The 16456-nt window shown below is 41.6% G+C and overlaps 1 protein-coding gene across 3 annotated transcripts in view; it reads left to right on the top strand.

Moving 5' to 3' along the window:
- Positions 1-560: 560 nt before the first annotated feature.
- Positions 561-16456, top strand: part of LOC311049562 (proto-oncogene tyrosine-protein kinase Src-like) — a 28318-nt gene continuing 12422 nt past the window's right edge. The window contains exons 1-4 of one of the 3 annotated variants that reach the window (XM_084063202.1): positions 561-959; positions 9614-9895; positions 12420-12519; positions 16004-16102. In XM_084063202.1, the coding sequence (XP_083919328.1) occupies positions 9622-9895; positions 12420-12519; positions 16004-16102 (473 nt within the window). In that variant the 5' untranslated portion in view covers positions 561-959; positions 9614-9621. Of the gene's footprint in view, positions 960-987; positions 998-9385; positions 9427-9613; positions 9896-12419; positions 12520-16003; positions 16103-16456 lie in introns of those variants that run through there. The other 2 variants (XM_084063203.1, XM_084063204.1) reach the window with 2 other exon arrangements.

Genomic DNA, 16456 nt, shown 5'->3' with positions numbered 1-16456 from the left:
TCATAATATTCCTTTATTACACTGAACCCGTGGGGACGGTAGAATACACCAAGACATCTTTGGTGTCATCCTGTCTAAACAATTGGGTCTAAACGAACATCCCACATGTGTGTTGGTGCGTAAGGAGTCTACGCAAGTGTGAACGGGTGGTGATGCCTACTATAACGTGCGTAAACTTCCATTATTCTCCACGGCATTACCAAGACGCTCGCCCCAAAGCACAGTCGCCCCGGGGCAACTCCGGCGACCTCGGAACGGTTGCCACCAGGTATTCCTAAACGTAACATCAGCAGACTATGCCAAAACGATAAACCTAACCTTATTCCTAAACGTAACCTCAGTAAAACGGTGCCAAAACCTTACATTATTTCTAACCTTATCCTCAGTAAAACAAATATACGAATACAAGAACCGCTGGGGGGTGAGCGTGTTTTGGGGCGAGACTTCCGTTACCGTCCACGGCAGTACGTGATTCTTGACACCACCTAGCTGCGTAAACGGCGTAATCCAGGCTCCCCTATCATATCTCTGCCTTCTCGTTTCGTCAGTGATGCATTATGCCCGTGTCTTTTCCCTACAAGGCATGTTTCCACTACACCCCTCGAATGAATGTGGCACACAATTCCGTCGTATGAATTGACCGCGGCGTCTCAGCGATCAGAGACAACCCTTCATCGATCCTGTGTTTTCATTTTGTAATCTGCTGCTTTTCGCTCCGCGGCGGCGACCACAGGGTCGGTTGTGCCCTATGCTCCTCAAGGCGATCCTCGTCATGACCTCTCTGTCTCTGCGTTTCCCAAATTCAACTAAACGTGGACGCGATCAGTCTCTGATGGTTCCACAGTAGAGCTGGATGGATACCCGCTTCAATCGCTTCTAATGAGGACGGCGACGAGAATTTAATTTGATTCCTTGCTGCTGCGCGTCTGTGATTTTGGTTAATCTCAAGACGCTCAGAGGTGAGTGTTTTGAGGGGAAAAACAGCATCGTTACGAATGTAAGCATGAGGGGCCTTTTGTTGGTGTCTGTGTGTGTTCTACGAATGAATTGTGTCCGATCCGATTTGATGTCTCTTTGAAGTGGGCTACCTTGTTTCATTGTTTCATTCACAGCCCCATTATGGACTGTGAATGAAACAAGGTAACAATGTAACCCATTCAACGTTTCATCTGACCAGTGCCGCTGTGGGCTACAGCTGGCAGGCTATACGTTGTTGTTGACGATTTTACAGTCTTTCATAAGATGCGTAGCCTACACTAGTGTTGAGGACCCCTAAATTGACATATATTAGCCCGCGGACCCCCATTTGAAAAGATACGCCAGGGAGGGACCCCCACATGAGAAGGTTTTTACAGCCATAACAGTGATTCTCAACCATTTTAACTTAAAGGACCCATTCAGTTTGATATGCATTTAGGCAACGGACCCCCGTTTTTATAACATTTGGATCTCTGGAACCCCCAATCTGTAATCGGTGTTAATTTAACTCTGAGAGTGTACAAAATTCAACCAAATGGACCCGTTAGGTTCATTTGTACACTCGAGTTACAGACATTAGGGTCCATTTGGTTACTAACTGCCAATCATTTTGCTGGGGAGGGACCCCCTCAAGGACCCCTTGGGGGTCCCCGGACCCCACTTTGAGAACCACTGGCCTACTACAACTGGGAATTGTTGAATGGCCGACTCTTTCTCACGCATGAATACAGGCGGAAAAATTGCATAGTTTAGACAAAATAACCACACTGGCCATCGAGATTCAAAATGGAGCTGTAACAGCACCTGTTTTGATTCATCAGGCCGCATATGCGCTGTATGTGGGCTGCAGACGATAACAAACATATGTCGCCTGTCGCATTACCGTTTACAAATCCTACTGAATATGAAACGGGCAAGCATGTAGTGGTGTAATTGCTTTTTTTGGTAATGCTCTCTGATGCTTAAGAGCGTAATTTTGACAGCTGCTATAGGCACCCCTACCCCACCCCTTCTTAGAATATAGCGTCCCGTTCCCGAAAACAACCGGCGTTAATCCCGCACAAATATCGTTTTAATTCTATCCATGGTTAATCGATTTATATTTGGCTAGATATGGTCTTTGGCCAAGTTTCAACAGATCCCCATAGGGAGCTGGAATTGGGTCTACACTGTACTGGGGCGAGGAAAAACATAGGAAGCCCCATTTGAATAAATCAGGGCTAATGTAAACAATGGGCTTTGTCATGGGGCACTTGTATATAGAAATATGCTTTTTAAATGGCCTTTTATTAGGAATGGCATAAATATATGTACTCCCATGACTACAATGACCTGTCCATAAAGAATGGTTTAGAAACTGACATGCCTTCAGGCCATAGTAGCCTACATCATAACATTATAATGTAGCCTACTCATTCAGAAGAGAAAGGTGTAATATTATATATTTTTTTTATGTCAGGCCTGTGAACTTTTTTTCACTTCTATCGTTCAATACCGGTATTCTAACATTAGTTAACTTACACTACAGTGTAGGCTACAATATGCTATCATTTGTAAGCTACTATCTTTGATTACCATGTCCTTTGAAATCAGACAATGGTCTACAGTACTACACCAATCATCTGCTATCATTGCCAGAATAGGCGTCTTTATTTCATCTTCCCCAAATCCCGGATGGCTCAATTTAGAACAATACTCTTCCTCCTGTGTCCTTTTAAAAAGACCCCCCCTCCACCTCCTCCTCCTCCTACGTGGAAGAAGACTTAATCAGTCCACAGTCCTTCCTCATTGTCTCTAGAACTATAATTGGCAGCTGGAACTGCTGCTTCTGCTGCTTATAGAGATGGACCAGAAACGGAAGGAAGTTTATCAGCTGTGAGCCACACATTATTGTGTTCTCCTCTCATCCTCGTGGCGTGCCTTTGCCTGTCATTTTCTGTGTGTGGCACTGGCACAGGGACAATTAGATGGGACAGCCAGATACAGACAGAGACTTTCCCAGAGAGCAAGAGGTCGATTAATGATCCAGGAGAATAAGAGCATGGAAACGGTCTCACACTGCTGTTCAGACAGCAGTAAACTACTGGACGTGTGCTCTGCACAATAACCTCTTTAGTGTTCGTTTAGTTGTTACAAAAAAATCTTTACACTTGCAGTTTAAAAAAAAAAAAAAATCATTTGAGTGCATTTCTTTGACCTGCTTCACAGCAAACTGGCCACACAATAAAATCCTTAGTGGTAACACTATCCCTTTGGTTCCATTTGTACACTCTTCTGAGTTAAATGAACACTGAAGATTTTAATGTGCATGCTCTTTGTGACCCCCGGGTTATATTTAGCTGAATTGTGTGTGCATGTGATGTTTCTTTAGGATTACAAATCCATGTAAGCTATATAGCCATTCACGTGACCCTCAATTTCATGGTTGGACATAGCCCTGAAACATGACTGTCATACCCGTCATGTGAACCATGGCTAGGTTGGACATAACACTTCTATGCACAAATGTTTCTCTCTTCTCCCTGGTTATGTTATGTGTGCTTCCTCTGAGGGCAGAGAAAGAGGAAAAAACAAGGACTGGTATTATAATTGTCCTATCAGAAAGAGACATTGGCTGAATATTCTTATTTTGCTGCAGCACAGTGGGAACAGTTACAATCTGTTATGACTCAGTGGAGTTTGTCACGGCCAAATGTGACAAATAGAGAGCACTTCTATTTCTGATAAAAGAAGGGGGGTTGGGTTTTGTTGTTTTTAAAGAAGAATTCAGTGGTTCAAATATAGTGGTATAAATAAAGGGTTTGGTTGCATGTTATTAAAAGGTGAACTGAAAGCTGTGGTTTTGGTTTTGGTCGGAAATTGACCATGACTCACTGTCTGTCACATAGTAGTGATAGTGCAAAAGTGCTTATTTTTAATAGACAGATGGGTGTATTATTATTATTATTATTATTGTTATTATGGTGAAATTACAAACAACATCTGACTCTGCAGTACTTGCAAATTATTCAAGGGCTTCTGGTTCCACAAACCATCCTCTGCCTCCTGCTATTCCCTTGAGCAAGGCATTTCAAGGAATCTACACTCGGGACAGAGAAAAGGAGATGTTATTTGTCTTCTTGGAAATATTGATGATATCAAAGCTGATGCTATTTCAGTTTCAGTACCTCACTACTGTACTACTGACAATAATAAATGGGACTTGTCTGTTTTGTTAACCTGCATTACTTAAGGCATCTACAAGCTCTCTCTCTCTCTCTCTCTCTCTCTCTCTCTCTCTCTCTCTCTCTTTCCCTTTGTCTCTCTCTCTCTCTCTCATACACATGCCAAGGTGGTTCTACAGATTATCTCTCTAAGGCATGTGCACACACCGTCAATAAACATACACACCCTCACACACTTTCACAGCAAAACACAGGTTAGAGTAGCAGTTAAGTGAACTCCTTCAGCTCGAGTGTTCTTGAACTCCACTGTGGGACTACTAGGGGTAAATAACCCGCTCGAGAAGCAGCCAATGAATGAAGTCTTTATTCTCCCGGGTTTTTGATCAGATCCACCCAACGTTCCATCTCCATACCATGCAGCTTTAATCACATTGACAGCCAGCCCCCCCCTCTCTCTCTCTTTCCCTGCATTCACAGCTTTGATGCTCTTGATGCCAGGCAGAATCATGGGCATCTATACTGAGATGAATGTGATACTGGTCCCTGCGTAAAAGCACAGACACACCATAGAGCAAGAGCACCCAATCTCCTTTCCCCCCCTCCCTTCCTGCACAGTAACATTTGTATCAGTTTATCCATTTGTAAAAGAGCAAGTGTAAAAATGTAACCAAATGGACACTCAAATGTCCAGTTGATTACATTTTTACACTGTCAAGAGAGTGAAATGAACACTCAGGATTTTACTGTGTATAGGCTTGTTGGCATTCAGAGGAGTGGTGCATTCTGGTCCTTCCACATTCCTAGCACTGGCTCCTGGTGAACGACAACTCATGGACATGGGACTAGAGCCCGATTGTAATCGAGGCAAAAGTTTGAAATAATTGTGATTATTGAAGTCATGCCAGATGCCGCCCAGCCCTATTGTACTTGGGGTACCCCAGGGGTCTGTACTTTGTCCCCTCCTAAAGTTTTTCCCCCTCTACACCAAATCTCTTTGCTGAAATTAGCCGATCAACAAGATTCCCAACGCATTGCGTTGTGAGGTTGTAGATCTGCAATTTCTGTGCTGAATGTTAGCCTATTTTTGCTGAATGCCTTTTATGACATGCCCAAAATAGGAACACTAGGGTTGATGTAGTTAAGACAGTCAGTGGGGGGACAAATTGTGAACTTCCAGTGGAGGCTAGTGTACAGTATCTAGACCAGTGATTCCTAAACTTCTTAATTTCTAGGACCCCCAGTTTGAATGCATTAGGTCACGGATTGCACAAATGGAACCAAATGGAGCCATAAGGGGCTATTGGTTCAATTTATTTTGTACACTCTGAGTTACAAGCCCATAAGGGTCTATTTGGTTCTTGACTATCAATTATTTAGGCCCTGGACCTGGACCCCACCTTCTGAGAAAACCAGTGCTGTAGACTGTGTTTGGCTGTTTGAGAACCGTTGGTATTTTCCTGTATTACCTCTCAAGTTCATTCATATAGATTTAACTGTAACTGACCACTGTTTGATCCCAAAAATGTAGTTATATTACTGCATGTTTACATTCCCTATCTGTTGTTACTACTGCCTTTTTTGACTTTCAATTGATTTCTATAGCTCTGTGCCTGTCTCACTGCTATAGGTCACTGAGCAATACTGGTGCTTGTGAGGCAGCAAGGTCAGCGTTAATAGGCCCTGCTTAAGTCCTTAGGGAAAGACCTTTAGAAAAGCCCACTGCTCTGGAAAGCCTTTCCTTCAACAGTCAACATGCCAAGGGCCAACAGTCCAAATGGACAGCACTTTGAAGAGAGGTCGGGCTGAAATAACTGACATAGCAGAGCAAAGGATGTTAAATGAGTTGTATAAAGCCTGATGCATGCATAGTCATACAATGGTGTCCCACAACGAGCGAGCTTGTAGATCTACTATCTTCACCACAGGACACTGTCGTACGACGGAACATACATTTGAAGGAGTATTCCACCCCCAAAAATCGTGTTCATTGTTGCATGATGCACATGATGCCCTTACACAGTAGTCTCAGTAGAATCATAGCACGGCGCACACATGTAGCCTACATAAAGAGCTATTTATTCCTTAAATAAGATATTAAATCATGATTGTCATCGAAACGTGTGCTTTGCACCCTGTTATCAAGATAAAAAAAAAGGCTCCAATCGTCCGAGTTGCTCCTGCACCTTCTTTATTCAAGATATTAAATCATTTGAAAAAAAGAAATGATAGTTCAACAAAAAGAACTAACGTAATATGAAACATAATTACCTGTCATAATAAATGGATATTCCTAATTTTGGAACACATTTATTAACACAACTCTTCAATTGTTTCTGTATCTTTGCTAAGAGACGACTGCTAAGTATTTCCTGCATGATGGTCTCCTTCTGCGTGATGATGAATTGGTCACAGACCCCCAGACCATGTTGAGTCATACTGTGTGTGGCGTCCCCCAGCCCATAACCTTTGTCCTTAAATAACAGGGTGTTTGTGTTCCAGAGTGGAGAGTAGTAGTAGCTGGGGGCAGTACCAACCAGACAAGCCCATGCAAGTCCATTACTGATGCAGCGATATCCTGGCTGACTGGCCTAATGGAGCGCGTTGCCCTGCCCGCATTGACCCGTCTTGCTCTGCAGGCCTCTGGATGAGTCAGAGTTGCCTCACGGGATACTTCCAACTAGAGCCGGACCGGGATGCAGATTTTTGCGTCCCAATTTTGGAGAGTAGCCCACCAATTACCGATGTTTTCAAGTTTTAATTTGAGAACATTTCAATTAAAAGAAACAAACAAAAACGTACATTTTGATGTATACAAAAGTTAAGAAATGTGCTAATAATAAAATAAATAATATTAAACTTCAATATATGAAAAGAACATTTCATTTTAAGACCTGATTAGACAATGAACAAGCAAACAAGTAAATATAAAATACACGCATGAACTGAACTTGATTTTTTTTAACCAATCAATAAAATCTTACTCAACCTCACGATGACTTGTGAGCTTGTAGATCTATTTTTGAAAAGATGTTAAAGGTAAAAAATTGGGACACATGAGCTGCATAAGTGCCGATACCGAGTCAAAATTCAAATAATTGATTTGACTTGTATACGTTGTAAACGGATATATCAAACAGGAAGACTCTGGGCTCATCTCTGTGTGAGTCAGAGTTGCCTCATCACGGGATACGTTAACCCCAACTGGGGGGCTTATCACAACCTGGCAGGGGGTGAATCAAAGCCTGCATGCTCATACATGTAAGCTTGAAATTGTCACTCACACACACTCTGGCACATAACATTCTCAGTGGGCTACAGTCCACGTACTGTACACGTAATGCTCTGCCCACACATCCACTCAGCAGGAGCCTTTCCTTATCTTTTTTTACATTTATGGAACTTTTTTTAATTCATTTTGAAAATACATTTTCCTGAAAAAGTTGTATTTTTATTCAATTCTTTGGGATAAAAAAAAATGGAATTTGTTTTTGTAGGAAATGTGAAAAAAGGGATATTTACTTGCAACCCACAAAAGTGGGTCCCGACCCACTGTTTGGGAAACACTGATACAGAGCACCCACCTACTACGTGTTCTTTTTACAGTCAAAACAAGTGTGTTGAAATTGCACATATGCGTTGCATACGCACATACACGTATATATATATACTCACGTGTTGCAAAAAAGGATGTGAAACAAAACTTGAGTGGGAGAGACTGTGGGTGTCAGGCAGAGCCTTCACGCTTGTGTGTGTGTGTGTGTGGGGGGGGCTGCGGAACAGCTGCTCACACGCATGTTGACCACATCAATTCTGTCTGGAACAGAGAAGGCCACCATTCACAAATGGAACAAGCGCCAGACCATGTGTGTGACTGTGGCTCTGTTTCAACCGGCCGGAAACGGCCTACTACTCCAGTGTGTCACTCACCTCAGAACGTAGGACGAAGGATTGGTGTATATTTGTACCATAGTTGTGGAAGTTGTGGGCAACATGTAAATATTATATAGATAACGTTATACAAGACCAGATATCGTATGGGGCTTTCGATATCGTAATATCATGATGTGCCATAAAGTGTTGTCTTTTCCAGGTTTTAATCACTTAAGCCCTATTTTACGATAAAATAAAATAAAACGTTAAAATAGCCGATGTACAAGCTCACACCGTGATGTGATGCAATACGTTGTGAGCTTGTAGATCAACTATTTGTGAAACGTTTGAAAAATATATGTGTATACCTATACAGTGTTATCACTGTCACAAGAAGATATAGTCACAATATTGATATTGAGGTACCGTATTTGGCAAGAAAAATATCATGAATATATACCGGTAATTGTATCCATATCACCCAGCTCTAACGACACATCTGAACATGATGCTGTAAGCACCGAGCCCCTGCTAACAGGAAATGGACGTGTTTTATGTATCCAAAAGCCATAATTGTGGCATTTTGTTTCAGTGTGGAAAAATGAGAAGCAGGGAATAGACTGATGGAAGATATCTCTCCTTGTCTGCTGGAAGTGGTAGCATCACTATACTTGTTTTATTCCAGCCCACTGTGCCTTCATTTGAATCCTCATTTCCTGAGCAGATCTTTATTGATTCACAGCAGACTGACTCAACAGACGGCATGACCTTGAATCTATAAACCATGTGTGTTGTTGGCTGTTTCAAGGTGCCCTGCCCAGATGTATTTGCATTCTAAACGGTCACAAACAAGCCTGGAAGAACTCCAAGGATACTCAGTCAGTAGTACGCAGTAAAATCCTGAGTGTCTCTGTAAAGATGGAACTGTAAGGGTTCATGTTTACATTCTGGTTTTGATGTTCATGGAGGGGGAAGGGATGGCCTGAAAGAATGACTGCACAGCTAACAGCTGACTATAGAGGAATTTTCTTCCAGCGAAGAGAATGAATAGTTGCCATCACAACAACTTCCCCTTGCTACAGTCAGACACAGTTTAACTGACTGAATCACATGAATTAAGTAGGGCTCTCACAATCATGACATTTTACTTGACAATGAATTGTCCCACAAATAATTGTGATTAACGATTTCATTGTTTGTTTGTTTTTCAAAGATATTTGTGGGGCTTTTTCTTTCTTTATTGATGGATACAGTACACTGACAGGAAATAGGAGAGATGAGGAGTGACATGTTGCAAAGGTCGTTGGGATCAGGTTTCGAACCCGCGACACACTGTCAGGCTAGGTGCCCGGACCGCTACGCCAGCCGTCCGGGACAGATTTCATTGTGTTTTTGGCATGGAACATTGGAACATGTAAATAAAAATTACGTTTCTGTTTGGCTTTTAGGCTTCGTGAAGAAAAAATGCACAGGGCAGATATGACAAATAACTTAAATATAAAAATATAGTGGAAATAGCTGATCTATAATTAAGCTCACAACGGGGTGCATCGTTGTCCATAATTCCGTCTACCTACTGTCTGTCCGATCTCCACCCCCAGGTCTGCAGATGGGGGCGGGTAAGAGCAAGCCCAAGGAGCCGGGCCAGCGCTCCATGAGTCTAGATGGCACCATTGGCAGCGGCTCCGACAGCGGGCACCTCCACCACCTGGGCCCCTCTCAGCAGACCCAGACCCCCAACAGGAGCCCCGCTGTGGGGACTGGTAGGCGAGGGCACCAGGGGCAGCACCAGCATGCCCCGTCCAACACTCCCGAAATGGCTCTCTTTGGAGGGGTGGATCACACAGGCACAGTCACGTCCCCTCATAGAGGGCCCCTGGCAGGTACGCATTGCAACGCACTGGGGGAGCGGGATGGTTGTATTACAGGGGAATATTGAAATGGGTTTTTGAATAATTGCAGTAAGGGAAAGGGAAATGGCAGTGGCTGTGATGGGGGAAGTGAGTATTGAAGAGATGTCATTCAGGTGTTGGTGATCAATCACACATAGAGATATAAAACACCCTCTTTAAACCACTGAAACACAATATATACTTAGTTGACTGGGGTCCTCCAGGGCTCTATACTAGGTCCGGTAGTATTTCCCTCAACACCAAATCTCACTGAAAATAGCCGATGTGATGCGACACGTGCCCTTGTAGATCTGCTATTGTGTCCAGGAATACGGACCCAGACAATTGGGTTCAAGTTAACATGGACTTGAATAAAGTGCATGAAGCTGTTGTATGTTTTCGGCATGAGTTATTGGTAAAATAATTTAGAAATGAATGTGTCAGTCTGGAAACGGGTTGAATTGAACTTGTGTGAGTTGAGGGACAGAGAAACTGCCCACAGCTACATTCTGTGGCAGCTCTTTGGAGCGTTAAAGTGCCATTCACACTGAGAACTATAACTATATTGTTCACCATTGTATTTTTTTTATAGTCGGTGTGAACTCTGCCATCCACTTGACTTAGAACGATTTTTAAAACTATATTTGTATAGTTATAGTTATAGTGCTTAGTGTGAATAACCCTTTAGTCAACCCTGCATGATATCGTTGCTGTCCAGCTGAAACCTTGGATGTCCAAAACTGTTACTTTTCTGTTCTTGTTTACTTCTCATTGGTTCAGTATTTATAAAAACCCACAGACACACTTTTACCTTCAAAATGTTCCAAAAATAGTGACATGTGAGCTTGTAAATTGGCTATTTTCGGTAGTTAGCATGACACTGTTGTATGACGTAGGCGTAGGGCATCAATTTACCAAAAAATTAAAAAAGTTGCCTGACAGCAATGATATAATAATATCGTGGGCATCAAAGTCAAACGAGAAGTGGGTTTGTTCTGTGTGACTAATGGAACAAAAAAAACTTTCCTAACATCTTTCAGACTAGAAAAGTGTGAAATTAGACCGCAAGACATTAGCTTGTAATGCGTCTAGACGTGGCAGATGGTTAGGTTAATTTAGCACCGTGTGGAGCGATCAGGCACTCCGGCTTAGTCGTCTTGTTTCTCCCGTGCGTCCAGTGAGTGGATCGATGAATGGATGGAGAGTTCCCAGTTTCAGCTTGTTGGCTCATTAGAAGGTGAAGATAGAAAGCTACACTCGCACACGAAATGTTAAGCCATAGATACAATGACTTTGTCCTTCATGGGCGATCAGGCGCCATCTGTGTAAAACGTCAATATGTCTCATTAGGCTCTTGCCAATTGTGTTATAGAAATGGAGCGACAGTAATATGTGTTTACATTTATGACTGCTGCTGTGTATGATTATGCCACTGTAAATAAAGGAAACCATTATGAAGGCCTATAGTGTGAAAGTTGGCCTGTGAATGATGTACAGTAGAGACATTTTAAGGGGAAGTAGCTTTGTTCCCTCAGCCAGTGTTTCAGTCAGGGCTGGGTGATATGGACAAATATCACAATATTTTGGACCAAATCCCTCTATAAATATTGTGACTATAATATAGTATTGTGGCGATAATATATATTTTTTTCTTTTGTATTTATTTTACAATTTTCAAAAATGACAAAAATAGCAGATCTACAAGCTCACAAAGCGTCGCATCAGATTAGCCATTGAATCTGTCAATTTATGAAAGTAAATAGGGCTTAATGAGGCTTAAAGGTAGGGTAAGTGATATTTTTGGGTTAAAACAAAAAGTATTTTGTTAAAAGGTTAAAGCACTATATTCTGATAGTAATCATTGCTATAGAGTGTTTGTTCAGTAACAGGAGTCTCCCCGTCTCTCCAGCTCTTTAATAAACAGAAAATACATTTTCCGGTAGGTGTCAAAATCTCAGCCAATCAGGAGAAAGTACCCATTTTTGAGCTTCATTTTTATAGTGTTCCAGTTCCAATTTGCCTGCTAATTTCTTAGTGTCATCACTTCCAATTTCACTTGTTTAATCTATATCCTGATTGAGTTCTCTATACTGATTGGATAAAATTGGAAATGAAACTGAAACGAAAATGCATTTTCTGTTTTATAAAGAGCTGGAGAGACAAGGAGACTCCTTTCACTGAACAAACACTCTATAACAATGAGTACTATCAGAATATAGAGCTATTTATCACTTATTTTAACCAAAGAAAATCACTTACCCTACCTTTTAAGTGATTAAAACCAGGAAAAGACAACACTTATGCCATATCACGATGCTACCATATCCACAATCCCAGACGATATCTTGTCTCATATCAAGATGATTATCAATATAATATTGATATATTGCCCAGCCTTGTTGTGTAAGTTGAACTGCTAGTGTTTATACATATGTACAGTATTTTAAGGGGAAGTAGCTTTGTTCCATAAGCCAGCGTTTTGAGTGTTTTTTTTTCTTTCTCTGTGGTCTTGTAGGAGGTGTCACTACATTTGTGGCTCTGTATGACTATGAGTCACGGACAGCATCTGATTTGACCTTCAAGAAAGGCGACCGGTTGCAAATCGTCAACAACACGTAAGAAATAACCAGCATCTGTCTGTTTTACTCTCTGTGGATGGCAGACATCAAGCTCGAGTTCACACGCCACACAAACACTCACAGGCACAGATGCAGATAGAGTCATCTAGCTTGCAGATTAATCTAAATGAGCAATTTCATAGATGCATGCGCCAACGCATGTTTACACCCATTCACACAAGCTTGTTGAGCTGAATGAGTGCACACTGACACACACACACACACTCACACACACACACACTGTTTTACTGTACTTGCGAGGACATCGTTTTAGGATGCCGATTTTTATGAATGCCATTTCATTAAACCAAATCCTGAAGCCAAAAATAGCAGATCTACAATGAGCAGATGTGCTATTTTCAGTGCATGACACGGGCACGCAACTAAGTATAAATCAGGCATAGGCCTAACTCCAACCCCAAACCCCACCTAAACCTGACCTCTAAATGTCTAATCCAACCCTAACCCCAACCTGAATCTTTCCATAATACCGTAATAATAATACATTTTATTTGCATTGCACTTTACATTTGAACTAACCTCAAAGTGCTACAGTACAGAATAAAATCATTTGCATAAAACAATCTAAAACAAAGTTTTTGTCTTAAAAATAAATGAATAGATAAAAACAAGCAAGGTGGCAAAGAAAACCAAGGGGTTAAAACCTAAAAAGCTAACTAAATGCTTTATTAAAAAAGAAATTGAAGTTCAAACCATAAAACAACCATTCCTCCTGTGAGGACCAGGAAAATGGTCCTCACAATGTCTATTTCTGTAATTCTACCATAGTAGTGGGGGCATTTGGCCCTCACAAGTATAGTGATAAGTGTATACACACACACACACACACACACACACACACACACACACACACACACACACACACACACACACACACACACACACACACACACACACACACACACACACACACACACACAGAGTGAGAGCATGAGCGGGTTAGTGTGGCAGTGTCTGGTTCTCTCCATCTGTTGAGTAGAAAGAAACAGAATGTAACTCTGATAATGCATTCTGTTCCACTTAGGGGGCTGACAGCATCATGACTTTGGCTCCTTTAACTTTCAGACCCCTTTGTAGTGCTTTACATGAGTCAGATTTTCAATAGGGGTGCAACAGTTAACTCATTCAATCCGGGAACGCATCTACAAATGTCTTCTAAATCCTAACTGGTTTCTGAAAAACGCATGCTGCTATAATATCAGTGGTGCTCAAACGTTTTCATGTCAAGGACCCCCAAAATGATATGGATTTGGCCGCCGACCCCCATCTCAAAATATTTAGTTCCAAGGGACCCCCCAGAAGCAAAGATTTTAGTTACAAATGTTCGCTTAAAAAAAATAGTATTGAAAGATTTGCAAAATGTTTCATTAGTCATAACATTAGTAACACCTATTTAATAACTAAGTGCGTAAAGGCAAATAACAGAACAGCTAGACCACTCAGGTAAATTCAGAAAATGACATCACTCACTTTACTGTAATGAATCCTTTTAGCACAATGGTTCTCAACCTTTTCTGGATCAGGGCCCACTTGAAACTCCTTTCGGCTGCCTTAAAGGACTAGTTCACCCAAGAAATGACTTAATTTATATCAGTTACACACAGGGAAAGTTAGGTGATGGTGGGGTTTAGGAGAAGTCTTGGTTGTTGTTTTTTTGTTTTTCTGTTTTACTGTGCATGAGAGGAGACCAAAGGAAACATTCTGGCCATGTCACAGAATAAAATTGCACACACACTTTTAATCTCAACCATCATCCCTTCAAGTAAAACAGGGTTATCTGAACTGTATATTCAATCAGTGACTTAATTCACTGATTTCATGCATGTTTGTTTTATTTAGTTTTTAGTTTTTTTGTGGAGTTTTTTTTTTCAATTATGTGTCGTGTCACTGTCACATCAACAGATGTAAGTGAAATTATTATCCGTACAATCTTTCATGAATTGCAGTTTAAAAAATTATAAGAAAAGGAAAATGTCATATAACAAACAAAGTTATTCTCTGTCTTCCACATGATGTAGCAACCGAAATGGTATAGAATTAATAATGGTATCTAAGCTTAAAACATATCAATAAACAAGATATTGTGAATAATACTGCAACAGACAGAGTTGTCAAAAGACAAGGTGCCAGCAGCCAGTGATATTGTGTTGATGCCATGCAGCACTACTGCAGTGCAAAGTCCTTTGCTGCATAATCTGATCCTCTACCCGCCTGTCTATGCCAGTGGTTCTCAATGTGTGGTCCCGGGACCCCCAGGGGTCCGTGCATAGGTTCCAGGGGGTCCCCAGCTAAATTAGTCAATATAGCATCAAAAACAGTTTAACCACTTCTATAATTACTATTTTATACTTGGCCTAATTGAAAATAGCTGATCTACAAGCTCACAACAAGTCACAATGTGATGTGTTGTGAGCTTGTAGATCTGCTATTTTTTGGGGGGGGAATTTGGGGGGGAATTGTGCATTTTTAACAACACACATCTTCTCTTATTGGGGTTCCTGGCACAAAATCCTTTCTGCTTGGGGGCTGTATGCCAAATGCGTGGGGGTCCTTGATATGAAAATGTTTGAGAACCACTGGTCTTTGCTTTGCAGCTTGGCTTGATGTGTCTCTCTGCTGTGTTTTGATGTGTCTGCTGTCTCTGTTATCTCTCTCTCTCTCTTTCTCATGCTTCATGGTTTTTCCTAGGAGAAAGTACAGCTTCAGGTTAGTACTACTAACACTTAATAAAATGTAGTAAAAAGTCTCACTGGCCCCCATCACCATGGTAGTGATCTTTGGAAGTCACTTGATGGTGCTCATAGTGTGTGCTGCAGTGTGCTTTCACAAACATAGTTATCGGTTGCGAGCAAAATAAAACAGTTTTTTTTTACCTTAGGGCTTAAGTGGTTAATAATGAATTATGTATTTTTGTAAGTTTGGGTCACTGATGATTTGTTGCAGTTGGTATGAACACCAAGGACTGTGAAATAAAAGGTCGCTAATCTCTTTGCTCTCCCAGCAACCTGTCGCTCTAGTCTTCACAGCAAGAATCACACTGTGCACTTACTTGTAGATGGGTGTGTTAATTGGGTATTGGACAACCGTACGGGACACTTGCTTTACCATCAAACGATTGGACACTTGCTTCACCATCAAACGATAGGAAACTGATATCTTGTGTTTTGAAAATGTTATTTTCGTCAAGCCGTACAGAATGAATGTTCTGGCATGATTGCAGACCCCCTCGTGTTCCATGGTGCAGTCACAGCACTACTGTATGTTGGGGAGGGGTTCAAGCATGTCTCTCAAAGGGGAATAAATTGTTAGACCTCTGGATGAACCGAAAGATGTTATGGCTGTCCTAGTCAATTTGCGTCATCAAGGTTGTCATATCTCTCTCTCTCTCGCTGTCTCTTTGTCTCTGTCTCTCTCTCTCTCTCCTTCTCTCCCTCCCCCTCCCCCTCCCTCTATGCTTTAGGGAAGGGGATTGGTGGCTGGCTCGCTCCCTGACGACAGGAGAGAGTGGTTACATCCCCAGCAACTACGTGGCTCCATCCGACTCCATTCAAGCAGAAGAGTACATTACCCCTCTCTTTCTCTCACAGCCCCCTTATCATTTTGTCACCGAGACCCCAGGCAGTTTTCAAAGAAACATCCCATTGTATTGTCAATTCACAATACACAAGTATTATACTGTAGGATGATGTTTACCCTGTATGATGTAGAGCAATGGTTTTCAAACTTTTTGTGCCCAAGGCAATGGGCAACTGAAAATCTCAAGGCACACCTGTATTCACAGTGGAAATAGCCAATCTACAAGCTCACAATTTGTCGAGATTCAACATGTTGTGATCCTGTAGATCAGTTACTTAAAGCTCTATTATATATCTAATTTTGTGAATAACATTTTATTTTGTCCTTTGACTTTGAC

The sequence above is a fragment of the Gymnoscopelus microlampas genome, assembly GCF_963454915.1.
Source record: "Gymnoscopelus microlampas genome assembly, chromosome: 7".
Classification (NCBI taxonomy): Eukaryota; Metazoa; Chordata; class Actinopteri; order Myctophiformes; family Myctophidae; genus Gymnoscopelus; species Gymnoscopelus microlampas.
The sequence above is the reverse complement of the archived record's forward strand: the minus strand, read 5'-3'. Positions and strand labels throughout refer to the sequence as shown.